General features: G+C 38.7%; 1 protein-coding gene across 2 annotated transcripts in view; it reads right to left on the bottom strand.

The window, feature by feature from the left end:
* The window catches only part of LOC103463952 (rootletin-like), a 37,095-nt gene that overhangs the window by 17,803 nt on the left and 2,929 nt on the right, over positions 1 to 16,363 (bottom strand). For both annotated transcript variants that reach the window (XM_017304523.1, XM_008407697.2), the window contains exons 3-11: positions 13,733 to 13,829; positions 13,468 to 13,557; positions 12,055 to 12,183; positions 11,774 to 11,976; positions 11,389 to 11,571; positions 9,540 to 9,684; positions 9,293 to 9,439; positions 8,989 to 9,219; positions 1,374 to 1,567 (exon numbers count right to left, since the gene is read on the bottom strand). In XM_017304523.1, the coding sequence (XP_017160012.1) occupies positions 1,374 to 1,567; positions 8,989 to 9,219; positions 9,293 to 9,439; positions 9,540 to 9,684; positions 11,389 to 11,571; positions 11,774 to 11,976; positions 12,055 to 12,183; positions 13,468 to 13,557; positions 13,733 to 13,829 (1,419 nt within the window). The remainder of the gene's footprint in view (positions 1 to 1,373; positions 1,568 to 8,988; positions 9,220 to 9,292; positions 9,440 to 9,539; positions 9,685 to 11,388; positions 11,572 to 11,773; positions 11,977 to 12,054; positions 12,184 to 13,467; positions 13,558 to 13,732; positions 13,830 to 16,363) is intronic.

The raw sequence follows: 16,363 nt of genomic DNA, 5'->3' as shown, positions 1-16,363 counted from the left end.
TATATATAAATAAAATCAGTGAGTCAGGGGAGGCAGAGCCTCACCTGTCATCATGGAAAAATAATATATAATAATAAAATCATTTATAAAAATATTTTCACCCTGTGTACCTATTTTTCATTTAATTTAACCAAATCTGATGTTATTTTTCTTCAAAATCACTGAATTTTGCATTTTCCCATTCAAATGGTTAGAAGTGAAGCCGGTGAGGCAGCAGCGAGCTGAGCCTCACCTGGGATTGCGCAACCTCTCGCTAACTGCACCGGTTTGCTCCTCCTGTCTGTTCGTCGCCAATAAAATAGTTAAAAACATTTAATGTATGAACTGATTTTCCATAATTTAGCTTATGTATTTAATATACTGTGTTTTTATTGTCACCAACTGTGTGTGTAACGTGTTTCGCGATCCGAAACGGCAGAGAACATATACGAGGTGAGGCAGRTAGTTCTCGTGCCTCATCACTGGGGGCGCTCATGAACCCAGACATTGTGACTCCACAACTGCAGAGTAAGAGACAGTAACAGAGATCTAGCCATACAGAAGCTGCGCTGATACAGAGAGCGAGAAAGATGTGGTTTTGAGTTGTACTTTAACGGTTTCTCCCTTTGCTGTTAAGCACAGCACGAAATTAATAATATCTACATGTCTAAGTTTGATTGAGATAACGGAATTATTCTGCAGCGGCGGCGCAGCTAAGCATCACATGTTAAAGAATAGTCTTTTTGCCCTCCAGCATTGTAAGAAATCTTCTTATGTAAACAATAACATGCAGGGGTCTTGGTTTGTAAATCCGATTATAATTAAGTCGGTGCCATACCAGTTATGAACCTCATTATATGTTTGGTGGTGACAGAAAAATCTGAATGCCAGCCGTCATTTTGACAGGTTACAATTCACACCCCTGACCACTTGGTACAGATGCATGGGATTTCCTCCCACTGCAGTGAGTTCTTGCAGAAACGAAAACCCCGGTTTTAGTCTTGCCAACTTCTAATCACTTCAAATGGAGAAATGTAATACCAGTGTCTAGTACCAGAGCGCAGATTCAACCTCCAGATCAACATCAAAACCTGGAGACATTTGATTAAGTCCATCTGCCTGTTGCACAATTCAGATCCAGCTGAAGGTGTGTGTTACGACTATAGCAGGTGTTTATATGTACGAGCATTCATCTGCTTGATGTGTGATGGCACGATGTGGATCCTCCGCTCAGTTTGTTGAATAGTAATTAAACCGAATGAAAATTTGATGCAGCTTAATAAGTCATTATTAAAAATAACAGATAAAAATGACGGAATTCTTTACCCTGGCAGTCAAAGTGACAGACAACAAAAAAGTATATATACCCCAAGAACACACAGACGTTCACAGACCTCAGTGCAACAAGCTCCTGTGTGAGAATACAGGCTTTTCGGTCGGCAGAGTTTAGTCCGACTTCCAGAGCAGCCTTGTCCTTGGCAAGTGCCGCCCTATGTTGGGCAGCTGTCTTTACAGCAGCGGTCTTTTCTTCAAGCTCCTTCCTGCATGCACACAGCTCCTCTTGTAAAGTCTGCATCTGCCTGTTGACCTGAACATGGACATTCACAAATAGAAACCAAATCAAACAAACTTCTTTTACATGCAACAGTACACAGCTCCATGCATTGCAACACAGAAGACACAAGGTTTAAAAATCGATCCTCAAATCTCAAGACATTTTAAGGTCAATTTCCAAAAATTGACACCAAGCTTGGCATTTCACTAAAGGGAGCCAAAAGTGAGAATTATAGGTGAAGTATGCTTTTTTATTACATATTTGTTAAAACTGATCCCATATGTGACAATATGTTTATGAGGCAGATCATTTGTGAAAAGACTGATCTCCAATTACTCCCTGACATGCTATTGTTGCCTGTCAAAATGCACCACTCCCGAGTCAACTTGACTAAAAACAGCCAATCAAAGCTGAGAGGACGGTTGTAGTGTTGTCAGTCAACCTCATGTACTCGCTGCTAAATGTGGTAATAGAGAAGAAACAACTTCTTGTTGTTTCTTCCTGCAGTCATCAATTTCCTGATGACTGTAGGAAATGTGTTTATCTGCAGTCATCAGTGGCTATTCTAACTAGCCTGAGCATTCCTGACAGGCTGTGCAAGCTGCAGTGTGAGAAAGAGCAAGGCTGAAGGAGAGGGCGCATGAGGAGCGCCACACAGAGGGCTGATCGACACCGCTAAGACCCGCCTCCTAGCTCTCATTGGTTGTTTCTAGTTTCTAGGGCTTTTTTTTTTTCAGATTATCTATTCCACACCATACTGTCATGACATAGTGAAAGTTTCAACAAATACGCAAAGGAATACTTTTTTTAAATAAAAGTAACATACTGCAGCTTTAAGAGTTTGACTTTTTCCAAATGTCAATATGGTGACACAGATCTGTCGAGCAACAACAATTAAGAGCAATAAGGAATTGCTTTATTACCTTCCAACAATTTCTATGGTTTCATAAACAGAACAGGAGAGGATTATCCTCTCATGAAGTTTCCATTAAGTGGCATTAAGCCTATTGTTAAAGATTAGAATTGTAAAGTCGCTTCAATTGGAGTGACTTTGCTTTAGAAATCCAAATTTACTTTGGATCCATAACCCAAAGTGAACCATAACCCAAAAGTTATGGATGGGTGCCAATAGGCATTACGGATGGGGGCTATGCATGTGCCGGACATGTTGCCCATACATTTGTTTACTGTCTTTGTTTAATCTGTTGTTAACATGCTGTAACTTTCCATGCCAATATATCAAAGTAAGCTAGTTTACAAGAGTACTGATGTTGCTACCCATGTTACATCTCTTGCTAGTTAGTAATGGTTGGGATAAACCCACCTCCTATAATCACTGTACATTAGTCGTGCTCACTGTTGCTTTCCTATATTTACAAGAAATCTTTCTCATCACAAGAAAAAGAACAAAATGAAGGAGGCGATGTTAGACCAGGGGCCAGCAGCAGGGACAATGATCAAGGAGAGACTCTAACTTGGTGACAAAAAGATATCTACTGCAGGCAGAAACCAGGCAAATATTTCAGAATTACTCTCATTCACACTCCAAAATATTTTAGCCTAAGCTGTAGGTAGAATAAGGAAGAAGGCCATGAGTGGTTTATAATTATTCATTTCATTTTTGTTGTGACTTAACGTCCTGCTGCCTTGTCATTTCCATTTTGTGTAATAATTTGCTTACACGAATAGCGTTTTATTGAACATCATGTTCCGTATTACCATTTAACACTTAATGATCTAGTAACTTGCCCAAAAAGTTTAACCTTTGTTAGTATTTAGTTTAAACAACTAAAATCGGCCCACTGGTGCTATTCCGTGGCTGTTAGTGATTATGTGTGTTTTTAGCCACTAAGGAGTGGTGCAAGAGAATGATCACTCAATAGACCTTTAAAAAATGTGTTCCGCTCACTTCTGAGATGATGGTTACACCCCTGTTGGGTACAACATAGGCGTAACCCTGTGTTCAAACACAAGGTTCAGTAGGATTCAGTATGTTTCAATCAAGAGACGTAAATATCTATTCATTCATCCATTGTCTGTGCCTGCTTGTCCTTAAAGAAGTAAACAAAATATCTAAAAAATATTGGTTTTTTTTGTAGATATGTTATACTTCTTTGTCCCCTGGCTCTCTACTGTTAAATAATTAATCAAAATGTTCTAATATTTCAAAAGGCGGCCCATTTCAGAATTGTCCAGAGATTTGATTTGATTTTGTAAACCATGAGAGCAGGGGCAGATCTAGAAAAATATCTATGGGGTGGCAAGAGGGTGGCAATGATTTTTTTCCGGGGTGGCAGCATATTCATTCTCACTACATAGACCCAACATTGAACTTAATTTACTTGATGATTTACTTGTTGCAAAAATATTTTAAACTTGCATTGTTTCAAAATGAGCTTCATGTCACACTGAGGATTAAATATAATTTCTTAATGTAGTATAGCTAATTATTTTTACGTCTTTCATACTGCTGCTAATTGATATGTATTCCTGGCTTGGACAGCACCTATTAGTCGCTATGTGATGCTTTGAGTTATGTCCAGAAAACCATTCTATTACAATGCAGGATGAGCAGAAATCTGTCGCAAAAATATTAGTAGCGCCATCATTTATTATCAGATATCTATTAAGCACGGCTTAAAATAAAGCTGATAAAATTGATGTTTGCTGCATAAATTCTCCCTGAAACAAAACTATAAAGTTTGGTTTCTGTTAGTTCTGTCAAGATGCAAGAAATGGCAAATTTCTCTTTTATTGGTAAATCCATCCATCCATCCATCCATTTTCTATACACCCTTATCCCTTAGTGGGGTCGGGAGGGGTGCTGGTGCCTATCTCCAGCTAACGATCCGGGCAAGAGGTGGGGTACACCCTGGACAGGTCGCCAGTCCGTCGCAGATATTGGTAAATTGTTTTATTTTAAATATGCTGTAGGAGCCGTAGTTTGATGACTGTTATAAATATCACCACGCTTTACGAACAGAGGGGATTAGTTCAGTTTTTATCGCTAGTTTAACTTTTAGGAATTGTAGCGGCTGCAGTGCGCCGCAATAAAGCCACAATAAAGCCACAATAAATCCACAATAAGGCTGATAAACAGGCGAAGAACAAAGCTACATAAAAACCACTTCTACTCAGTGACGTGCGGTCACGAGAGGGCAGGTGAGGCAGAGCCTCACCTGTCATCATGGAAAAATAATATATAATAATAAAATCATTTATAAAGATATTTTCACTCTGTGGTTTGTACTATAAAGTGCCTATTTTTCATTTAATTTAACCAAATCTGATGTTATTTTTCTTCAAAATTACTGAATTTTCGCATTTTCCCATTCAAATGGTTGGAAGCGAAGCCGGAGAGGCAACAGCGAGCTGAGCCTCACCTGGGATTGCGCAACCTCTCGCTAACTGCACCGGTTGCCACTTTATGAAAGCATGCTCCTCCTGTCTGTACGTCACCAAAAAAATGGTTAAAAACATTTAATATATGAACAGATTTTCCATAATTTAGCCTATGTATTTAATGTACTGTGCTATTATCACCAGCTGTGTGTGTGTGTAACGTGTTTCGTGTGCTGAGGAGTGATCAGAAACGGCAGAGAACAGACACGAGGTGAGGCAGGCGGTGCTCATGCCTCATCGCTGGGGGCGCTCATGAACCCAGACATTGTAGCTGTGTCCGAATTCAGGGTCTGCATCTTTCGAAGGACTGGTCTACGTAAGACGGGTTCTTCGAAGGCCGGGAATTAACTAAGACCGGGAGAAAAATATCTGTGGATTCGGACACATAGACATAACATAAGGATAGACACCTCATGGACCGCTTTCGCCTATTGTCGCTGACGAGATTTAGGGCGGCCATCTTGGAGCGGTCCACCACTCCACTCAGCGTTATGTGTTTAGCAGGCACAATGACGTATCAGCGCATTTAATCGATCATAACACGCTTTTTTGTTACTGGAATACTGAATAATATGTATAATAATATATACATGTTTATATGTTGTATGTATGTTCACTGTTCACTGCAGCACAGATGAATATCATATTGGATTTTGGACTCAGCCGACGAGTCCAAAATCCGATATGATATTCATCCGTGCTGCAGTGAATCCGTCTCTCTTTATAGATATCTCCCTCTTCTTCCTCACATCGTGTCTTTAGGAAACTTTCAAAACAAAAACGGAAGATTTGGGATGTATCTTACTTTTGACAGAGTGAAAGAATTTACCACCTGTGTAAACTTTGCTGGTGAATGTTATAACTAGGGCTGAAACGATTCCTCGAGTGATTCGAGTACCTCGATTATTAAAATTCCTCGAGGAAAATTAACCTGCCTCAAAGCTTCGTTAATTTATGTTTTATCATTTAGCGCACGGTGTTTCAGCCGGAACATTATTTGCGTTGAGCGGAGCTCTGACTTCCGCCTCTGAGTTGTTGACGGAAGCTACGTGTTAGCGGCATAACGTCCAATCTTCAAGTTCGGCTCGCAGGGATTTTACTGATTGGTGATAATTCTGGGTTTTCATCGTTTTTGTGGGACCAATAAACATCCTTAAAATGACCGGCAGCCTTTCTGCTCCGGAGCTGCTGGTTGAACGGCGGGAAGAAGCTGAGGAGGATTTATACAGGTGAGCGGAGAGACTGAACACGGCGGGCGGCTGAGGGTTGATGCTTACAGGGTAAGAGCAGCTTTACGGACGAACCGCACAATAAACTTATATCATCCCGGTCTGAACAAACGGGAGGCGGAACATGGCTGGTAGATGAGTTTCTGAACGGAGGAGCCGTAAATATCCCGTATTGCTCCCCCGGTTTACAAAAAAGTAACTGGTAGGGAAGCTCAAATGTGGAAAAAATAGACTGATGTTGATATCCGATAGTAACACTGGTGTTATGGAAGATTTACCAATATTTTATTTCATAATTGTTTTTATCCGATTACTCGATTAATCGTAACAAAAATCTATAGATTACTCGATTACTAAAATAATCGTTTACAACAGCCCTAGTTATAACACATATAAGTTTTATAATATATGTTACATTGTTTCATTTCTAATATAGGCTCTTGGGACAGATAATCTAAGTCAACGTTAGAGAATAATAAATTTTTTTAGATTTACAGAATCTCAGTTAGCCTTCATAGCGGGGCTGAACCCCATACTACGCCAAGCACTGTAGCTAATATTAGCTGGTATCTCGCCGGTGGACATAAATACAGTAAAGTAATTATCATTACTATTATTTTTTATTATTATTAATATTACTATTATTATTATTATTATTACATTATATTATTATTATTATTAGTTTCCCGCAAAAACGTGAAGAAAGTGGCAACTTTGCCGAAACATGTTGTTTGAGCTTTCACGGTGTCCGTAGATCCCTACGTGCGTGCTTTCTCAGTGCTCATCACGAGCACGCACGTATTTTGCCGCATGGGCGTGGCGAAGCGGCAAGAAGACGCCGGGGGAACCGTATCTGATAGGGAAACGCAGATTGACGTAACACCGCTACTTAGCAGTAGGTGTCAGGTTACGTTGTGTTGCATTCAATGTTATCGGAAAAAAGAGTACCATTCGCTTAATTTTCCATAACTATTGAATTCATAGTCGCCAGCTGGGGTGGCAACAGGGGTGGCAAGGCTCTCAGTTGGGGTGGCAACTGCCACCCTATGCCACTCCAGTAGATCCGCCCCTGCATGAGAGTCACATAACCACCAGAAACCATCACTGTCCTTGTTAGGAAATTGATAATAAAAACATGTTCAGGTGTGGAAACATCTGTTACTGGGGAAATCTCTCTGAACGGTGGACAGTGCCAATGTATTGTTTGCTGCTTTAAAGTCTCCCATGGTATTTAGGGCCGGGCGAATGCTACAATCCTGCTTTATTGTTTTTCATGTCAGTAATTAGAAAATTATGGAGTGAACTAAATTCCTTATTGCTGCTGATAAAAAAGTTCCCGTATTGCTTTAGTTCGGTTTATCCCTCTCTTGTCATCGTTTCTGAAGGTGAAGGATAAACCGAAATGTTTCCAAGTAGCAGATTTTATTGATCGTGGGGAGTCCTCATAAAATTGTGTGGTAGAATGCAGAGTTCTGAACATTATTATTGACGCCTCCGCATGTGTAGAGGCTTCAAATGATGATGTATCCCTTTGCTAGATATGCAAACCAAAAAATTTGTCATGAGTCTTTGTTGTTTGTTTTTCTTTCTTCCTTATTTACGTTTGAAAGATTTTACCATATTAAGTTAATTTCCCTGTGTTCTTTATTGTTGGAAAGTTGCTGCCATTATGTTTATTTCTTGTATCCTGTTCCCTGTATTGTAGTTTATTCTCTTAGATCTGTATTAGACTTTTATTGTGGAGATTATGTCACTGCATTGACATCTGAATTTATTGGAAGACTTTTGGTCTGCCAACAAATTTGTCCACATCTGTAAATGTGTTTTTTTTTTCACTATGAAACTTTATTTATTGTGGAGAAATAAAAATGTTGTACATCTTCTGCTATTTTCTCGGACAACATTCACAGACTCGAGAACAATGACTTTGTTCGATATGTGAACAAAACCACAAAAACTTTTCTAAGTTCAATTTCTTTTTTTTTTTCAAGCGGTCAATAATTATTTCTGTTACGTTTAGGCAGAGATTATTATAATTTGACATTATGTAACAGTAACTACTCTAAAACAGTACTGAAGCAGAATGTTTACAAAACCAAGAATCGATATAATCTGGTTTTTAACTAAAATGAGCTCGCATTAACCAAATATTATCGCTGCGTTCCTCTTAGCGTCTCCTTAGGTAAATATGAAAAAGGATGAATTACATGTTATGGATGAGAGTAGTAGCCAGTGAGGAGATGAAACATAAGCATAGTACTCTAGAGGCCACACAGGGCTTGTTTTATTTAAGGTTGATTTATTTTTCGCAGATAGGTTTCCTAAAAATGTTTGGATGGAATTTGTCAAATTGTTTAGGTTTGTTAAACTCTAACTGGGGATCAACAGCTCCAGGTATTACATTTAGAACAGATAATAAATCAGGAAGGCATTCTTTTCATTCTTTGCAGGACGAAACGGCGAGATGTTATTTAGGAAGAATGGGAATACTTAAGGTGTTAATTTATCAGTGCTTTCGGAAGACCTCTGCTGGGTATTAAATGTCTATCTATTCATCTTTTCCAGTTCACATTTGTTCCTGAGTATCATGTGGCTGTAATCTCCCAAGTCACTCATAAAACACAGCAGAAGAGCTCCAAAGAAAACTCTACAAGATTAGAAAATAATAATAATAATAATAAAAAAAACGCTGCATGAACTCCTATATATTTTAGTGGAACAAAAACAAGCTGCGTGAATGTGATGAAAGCTATTAATAACGTAAGCACAGTTCTCCCAGGTGGTGGGAGCAAGGAGGGGTGTGAATGACCAACAAGCCCTGACCTCCGATTGCTTCTTCAGGGCCTCGGCTCTCTCCCTGTGCAGGAGGCTCAGTTCCGCTTCCAGCTTCTGGCAGAGCTCTCGCAGTAGAATGTGGGAGCTTTCAAAGGCTTGTTTTTCAGCGAGCAAGTTCATCATCTCCTTCTGCGCTCGCGCCGCGTCCTCTCTGGCTGCCGCTCGCTTCCCTTCAGCTTCACATCTGCGTTCGCTGAGCTCCGTTTTCTCGCCTTCAGTCTGAAAGAGATGGAAATTTTGCTTTGTTCGCGCTGCCGCTCATTGATATATTTGCGAAAATCCAGAGACTGACCTGAAGAACAATGCGATTAAGCTCCACCTTGTCTTTGGCGAGACCTTCGCTAAGAGCAGCCAGTTTAATGAGAGAATCTTTAAGGGTAGAATGCTGACTCTGCAGTTTGATCAGAAGGCTCTCCTGTGCAGCACTGTGACACTCCATCTGTGGAGTCAATCATTCTTACAACAGTCACGCAAACTTCCAAGAGCCACAAATATATATCGAAGGTAAGCGTTGCGCTCTCACGGTCAGAACAGTTTACCTTGCTTAGAGCCAAAGAAAGGCTGGCTTTGTCATCCTCCAACATCTCCTTCTGCAGAGTAATTTGATCCAGAGATTCCTTCACTGTAATCAGTTCCCTCCGCAGATCAGAGTATTTGCTCTCAAGTTCCTGTAAAGCTTTTTCCCTGAAATATAAAATATATCAAAATGTAATTCTCACACTATTTTTCTTGTCAGATTCTTGATCATGTAAACTTTTCTACAGTCTTCCATGTTTCCTCCTTTCAGCTCCACATTCTGATATATCAGCTGTCCAGACAAGGGTAGTAACTAGTTCCATTTACAGTACTCAGATACAGTTACTCGAGTAATTTTGGAGGGAAAATCTACTTTTGTGAGTATTTTTCAACTCTGTACTTTATACTTTTACTTGAGTAATTTTATTATGAATACTAAGTGTTGTCGCTACTCTAATTAAGAGTAAAATTTCTGGATACACTAACCATTGTGAGTAACTTCACTTAATGAAGAACAAGATTTGTTTATGAAGAAATTGATTTGGAAAATGTTTCTTTTGCCTGATTTTGTTATTTTGTAATTATGTAATTTATATAAATTATTTTTCTTTTGGTCTTTAAAACACTAACATTAACTTTACATTTTGGCCCATCTGATGATGTAATTTTTAAATATTAAGCAATTTATAATTTGATCAGCTACTCAGTACTTGAGTTGTTTTTTTACCAAATACTTTTTTATTCTTGAGTAATTTCTTGGACAACTACTTTTACTTGTACTTGAGTAAAAAATATGTTGAAGTAGTTATACTCTTACTTAGTTTTTGATTATTCTACTTAAGCCCTGCTGCTATCCATCCTCTAAACATAAAAATTTGAAGTTTTTTGATAATGCATTTCATGGGAGTGCAGTCGAGAATAACTGAGAAAATATTCAGATATAGTAGAAAGATCAAAGATCATCAAGAATAACACACCAGGCTTATACTTTTCTAGCTTTTCTTTTTTCAGACACTTTGAGCATCTAGCAATAAGACAACACTAGTAGGACACAAAGGATTCTTGTTCTTCTTCTCAAAACCGGTTTCAAGCTGCGTATCGCCACCTACCATAGAGGGGTGTAGTGTGTCGTTTTACATTGTGTCAATGGAACAAAATAGACACAAAATACACAAACTGTCAACAAAGCAATGAAAGCCTTTAGAGCAATGTGGTAGAGTAAAAAGCATCATTTTGATTTCAAAATGTAACAAAGTTTTTACGTTTTCCAAAAACAAATTCTACTCAAGTAAAGTTCAAATTTTCAAAAACAGTACATAAGTACTAAATTCACTTCATTGCTGCCCACCTCTGATCACGTCTGTTTTAAACCCATCTTCAACAATTTTCATCCTGTCCTCATGTGCCTTTTGTTTCACTCCATTCCCTCAACACTGTCCTCACCTCTTAATGCACTTTCATCACCATCCTTAATCATTAACTTGCTGCATGTCCTTTTCAACGCAATCTCTCTCGTCTTGCTAATTGACACAGGTCTTTTCCAGCTTGCTTTGTTTCCAGCAACTCCCAAAATCTCAAAACCTTGAAATATCTCCACCTAAGAAAATTGAGAAATTGTGTTGCCTTATGCCAAACTCTTGTTTTTATTTCATTACATATCTTTGGATAATCTAAAAATGTTTTTAAATACATTATGAAAATACTGTAGGAGAAAGACTACCTTTTAGGAGAAGTGTTGCTATAAAAATCATTTAGAATGTCAACTTTCTGACATGTGTTAGCGATCTGAGTTTTAACAACATGACACGTGAAATCAATTGGGTTTGACAGGATGTTTGTTATGCAAAGGTCATTGTTTGAACTCAAATGTACCCTCTGCGGGCTTCGGAGTGCTGGCGTGACAGCTGCGTTTCCAGGTCCTCCTTCTGCTGCCTCAGGAGGTCTTGTTGTCTCTGGAGGTCCAGTGACGAACTCCTCAGTACATCCAGCTCCACTCGCTGGGAGTCCACCTCCTGCTGCAGCCCAGAACGCAGCTTCTCCAGCCTCCCTCTCTCACTGTGGGACACGCAGAACAAAGGAGGCAGAGGAAAACAAAAGAATGAAGTAATCCAGGGTCACAGAGGACAAGATTAAGATATATGCCTTTTTGCAAAGCTGTACAATATGTGCAACATTAGTTTTTTGTTTTTTTTTTCTTGCAAATACTCATGGAATCCTGTGGGTAATAAAAAGGAAAAGCTGCTTTACAAAAGTTTACCTGGAGAGGAGCTCCAGTGTGCAGAGTCTTTGGTTACTTTCTCTTTGGTTACTTTCCTCTAGAGCTTTTTTAGTCTCCTGATGTTTTTCTTGTATTTCCTGGATCATCTGCTCCAACTCGGTCCTCTCATCATTCTTCTGCTGAAGTTGCTCTTTAAATGTGTCCACCTGCTCCAGAGCTTTTGTCAAACGGGCATGCACCTCCTGTGTTTGTATGTGAATGAATCATTATTAGTAAGAAGGATTGACACAACATTTTTATAGAGCATGAATTTGTGATACCTGAGATTCTTTCAGATGCTTAGAAAGTACATTCTGTACAGCCATGAAGGTGCTGTTTCCTGACGGAAACTTGCCATGGGGAAGTGAGGCGGACATACTTTCAGAGTCAGAGTTCTCACCCTGAACCAACTGGAAGTTTAGAAGAAACATAAAAAAACATAATCTTCTTTAAAAAATAAAATAAAATGTTTGAATCATTCACACAACAGGTAAATGAGCTTTTCTTGCCTGTATGTCACCTATTGCAGGTCATAAAAGGTAAAGATCAGTCCAATTCCAATCTCCAATATGTGTCGCTTTCATATGTGGTACTAATTTGGATACATGTCTGATTGTTCTCAAAGTGTCTGCAGTCTGAAGAGGCGTCTTCGACTTTTACATCATTGTTGTGGGACAATGAGAAAATTATGATGATGTAATTACAAGAGAAGTCTGTGTTACTTCTTTGCGGCATCTTGATAGGTAAATGAAGTTAATTTACACCAACTTCTTTGACACCAACAAAAAGAAAGTATATCCAACATTCTTGACCAATGTGCAAGGGAAATGTATACCAACAAAATTGCTGCTGTCAGGATCGACCCGTATGAGATGGATAATGTAGACATGTCTGATGATATGGACAAGCTGCCTCCGATCGCCAACTCTGACAGTTCACTACTAAGTGAACACAAAAGAGTGCATAAACCTTGGAGGAGCTTCATGACCTGAAATCTATGGACGCATTCAATCAGTGTTTTAACAGCTTTGTAAAGGACCTCTGAACTCTTCATGTGAATAACAAGGTTCTGATTGTCAGCAGAGTAAGTACATCTAGCAACACACACGTGGGCCACATGTCTGTCTTAGCCTGAAGAAGGTAGTTCGTCAGTGAGTACTACAGTAAATATAAATATTTAACTTAGTATTACACATAGGTCGGTAGAATACTCAAAAAACTGTAATTGAGTAACAATTGTAATGTACTCATATTTTTACAGGTTGGATAGGAAATAGGCAACCTATAAAGTTACAAGGTTAGCTAGTTCTAAACGTGTGGCTGTTTATTGTTGTCATAGCAACTGCCTACCAAGATGGTTGTCAGTTACAAAGTTCATGGAAGTGTGACGTCACATGAGAACTGTGAAGCTTCCTTTGTTTTGTTATTAACTTGTGACAGTACTGTCGGCTCCCACTGCTGAATAAACTTTAAAATTGATCCATAAACAGCTCCGTCCATTAGTACTTCTATAAAAAATGTGCTGATGTAAGACGTAGATGTTCTTCTGCGTATGTTGGGAACATAAACCGCTCATACAAAAGTCTTGTTGCGTCCATTGTATGTATGAACAAGGAAAAAAAACAATCAGCAAAAAAATCAGAACTGAGATCTAGAAATACTGTGTGCTATAGCCTATGTAATTTTGTACTGACCTGATGTATTTGGTATAAAATGTGTTGCAGGGTTTGAACCTCAGTGTGAGCTCCTGCCATCTCTGCTCTATCCTCTGCTCTCATCATCTCCTAAGCAGGAAAGCATTTAGGTTAGATAAGTAACATGCATGGGACAAGTCTGACATTCCCCAGATTGCAGCCCTCTAGACTAGGAGGTTGTGGAGTTCATCAAGCCTGCAGTACAGACTCAAGCCAATTTTAGTCCTTATTACTGCCCGTGTATTTGCCTCCTCGAGTGTCCTACCATCTTCTCCAGACTCACACGCATGGTGTGAAAGTTCGCATCCTTATTACTGTTCGGGTTCTGGAAGTGGTTCAAGGTATCCGTCAGCTCCAAGATTCTAATTGATCATTATGGAAACGAGACACATACAAATAAATATAAAATACACACAGAGACACCCACACGCACGCACACACACGCACAAACACTGTAAAAATTCAAAGATTGGCATGTTGTTCTCCTATAATACCATCAACACTATCAAATTCTGCACCTGAAATTGTAGAATTCACAAAGACCTTTGATGATCATATCAAAAGCAGCTTAGATCCCAGATGTAAAGACACCAACATTCTTGGTTGTCTCCTATTTGAAGTGTTTGGGAGGGAAAAAAGGACTGGAACAACACAAGCTAAAAGGTATAAAGTCTGCAGATGACACTGTTACTTTTTGGGAATAGATTCAATGCAAGACCTTCATGTTCTACAAACTCTACTTCTAACACAGTTATTTAATTAGAACCTTAAACTCATACAAAATGCAGTTTCAATGAAGAAGATGATCTTCTTCAATGATCCTCTTTATGCAATTAGAAAAATATCTACAAATTGAGGCTGGCACACATTCAAGTTGGGATAGAGGCACATCTGCCATACTTAATAAAGACCAGGGGTGAAAGTAGTTTTAAATTCTTGGGGTACTATAACAAAAAAAACAAAAAAACAAAAACAAAAAAAACAAACAAACAAACAAAAAAAATAATAAAAATAAATAAAAAAAATAAAAATAAAATATATATATATATATATTTATTATTTTATAGCTTTTATTGCTTCGCAAAAAAAATTATCAAAAAATTAATATATATTGCTTCTTTGTGTGCTTTGGAGTTTCTGTGCTGATTAATTTTTTTGCGAATCGATAAAAGCTGGTAGCTCTTGAATTGCTACAAAATAAAGCTGTATTTCTCTCAGTGCACTGGCTGCAATGTTGAAGTGCATCCCAGTTTTCCATGCCTGGCACATAACCATTCATTTTAGCTTTTAAACTGGTTATATTGATCCTGTGTCCAGACAGAGGGATAATCAGTAGCCCAGCATCATGACCTGTTTGTTCTGACGATCCTGCAGCTTCCACTTCTCTTCCTAACATGGTKCCTCCTCACCCTGACTCTCATACTGATAGGAGGAACCACAGAGCTCTGTTAVGTTAAAGCTCATCTTCTGAAGTTGGGATATTTTTCCTCCAACAGGTTACAGAGGAATCACCTCAAACCAGATGTTGGACTGAATTTTATTTCAATGTCATWTGTGAATGTTAGAGCCTCATTTTCAACAGTGGAGCTATAAAGGTTGAAAAAGGTTATTATTTTGGAGAAAGTCTCATCAACATCAATATTTCCACTAAATAAGAGGCAAAAAAAACTGTTTGATAAAGGAAAAGCCTCTCAGACACTGAGCTCGACAGCACCAAACATTTTTTTATATTAGACAATTTAATTTCACATAATTATAGCAGTAGAAGCCATTTGTTTGTTAAATACTTAATGAAACATATTTACCATATTTGATTTTTGTTGTAAATGACGTATACTCACAAAGAACGAGGTAATTAGTCCAAGTTTGTCGTTTATTGAATGTTCAGAAACTACAGCGGGTGTGATGAGCCATAGCAAAGGTAAACAAAAGTAAAACAACCCGAACAGGTGATCAACTCTAAACCACTCGCACATTTTTACTCTCTGTCATTTAAGCACACCCATTGCCATGGCAACCTCCTGCGCTCCACAAGCCGACCAGATTACTTTAAAAACATAACATTCAGTCCGTTACGATATTAGGTTTTCAGGCTTGATATTTATTTTGCGATCATTAATAAGCCTCCCTGAATACAGCGGTGGTTGATTACTTAATTTTAAACTCCTACTCTGCTGGTTATGTTGGTAATGGAACCGAAACGCACAGAATTGCGTAACACCTTGTTGAAACAATAATTACTGAGATTATTGTTGTTGTTGGGTCATTAATTTGAACACGTTTTGTTATTTTTGTTGTTGTTGTTCTTTAATAAAGTTACAAACGTTTTGATAAGGAGTCAGAGGAGGACGTGCTGGTCTCAGTGTCCTGACGGCGTTCAGTTTGTCACCTGATGCCGAGATCGACTCAAAACCTTCCGCGATCGACATATTGCACCGCTGCTCTAGCAAAGCACAAACAGTTCAGAAACAATAAGGAATAGGAAAAAAGTTATTTATTAACTGATTAAGTCGTGTTTTAGATTGTTCTTGAAAAACTAATAAGTCACGGCTGATTAGTGGGCACACTCACGGCTGCACAGTGACTTTTTACAGCAGACAGCCGCTCCCCTCTCTTGCAGGTACTGCGTACCCCCGTTAAATCTTTTAGGGGTACGCAGTACCCTGCCGTACCCCCCTACTTTCACCCCTGCTAAAGACACTACCATTTTTTTAGTTTGCAAATATATATATATAATAGAGATGTGCCGATCAGGTTTTTTCCTGCCGATACCGATACCAATCACCCATGAGGGCCGATCACCGATACCGATCACATAATAATTTTTTTTATCATAAACACTACCGGTTACACTATGTGGAAAAAGGAACCATGAATTCACCTTAATTTAGACAAA

This window comes from Poecilia reticulata, linkage group LG4, assembly GCF_000633615.1.
Source record: "Poecilia reticulata strain Guanapo linkage group LG4, Guppy_female_1.0+MT, whole genome shotgun sequence".
Taxonomy (NCBI): Eukaryota; Metazoa; Chordata; class Actinopteri; order Cyprinodontiformes; family Poeciliidae; genus Poecilia; species Poecilia reticulata.
This window is presented reverse-complemented; position numbering and strand designations above follow the sequence as displayed.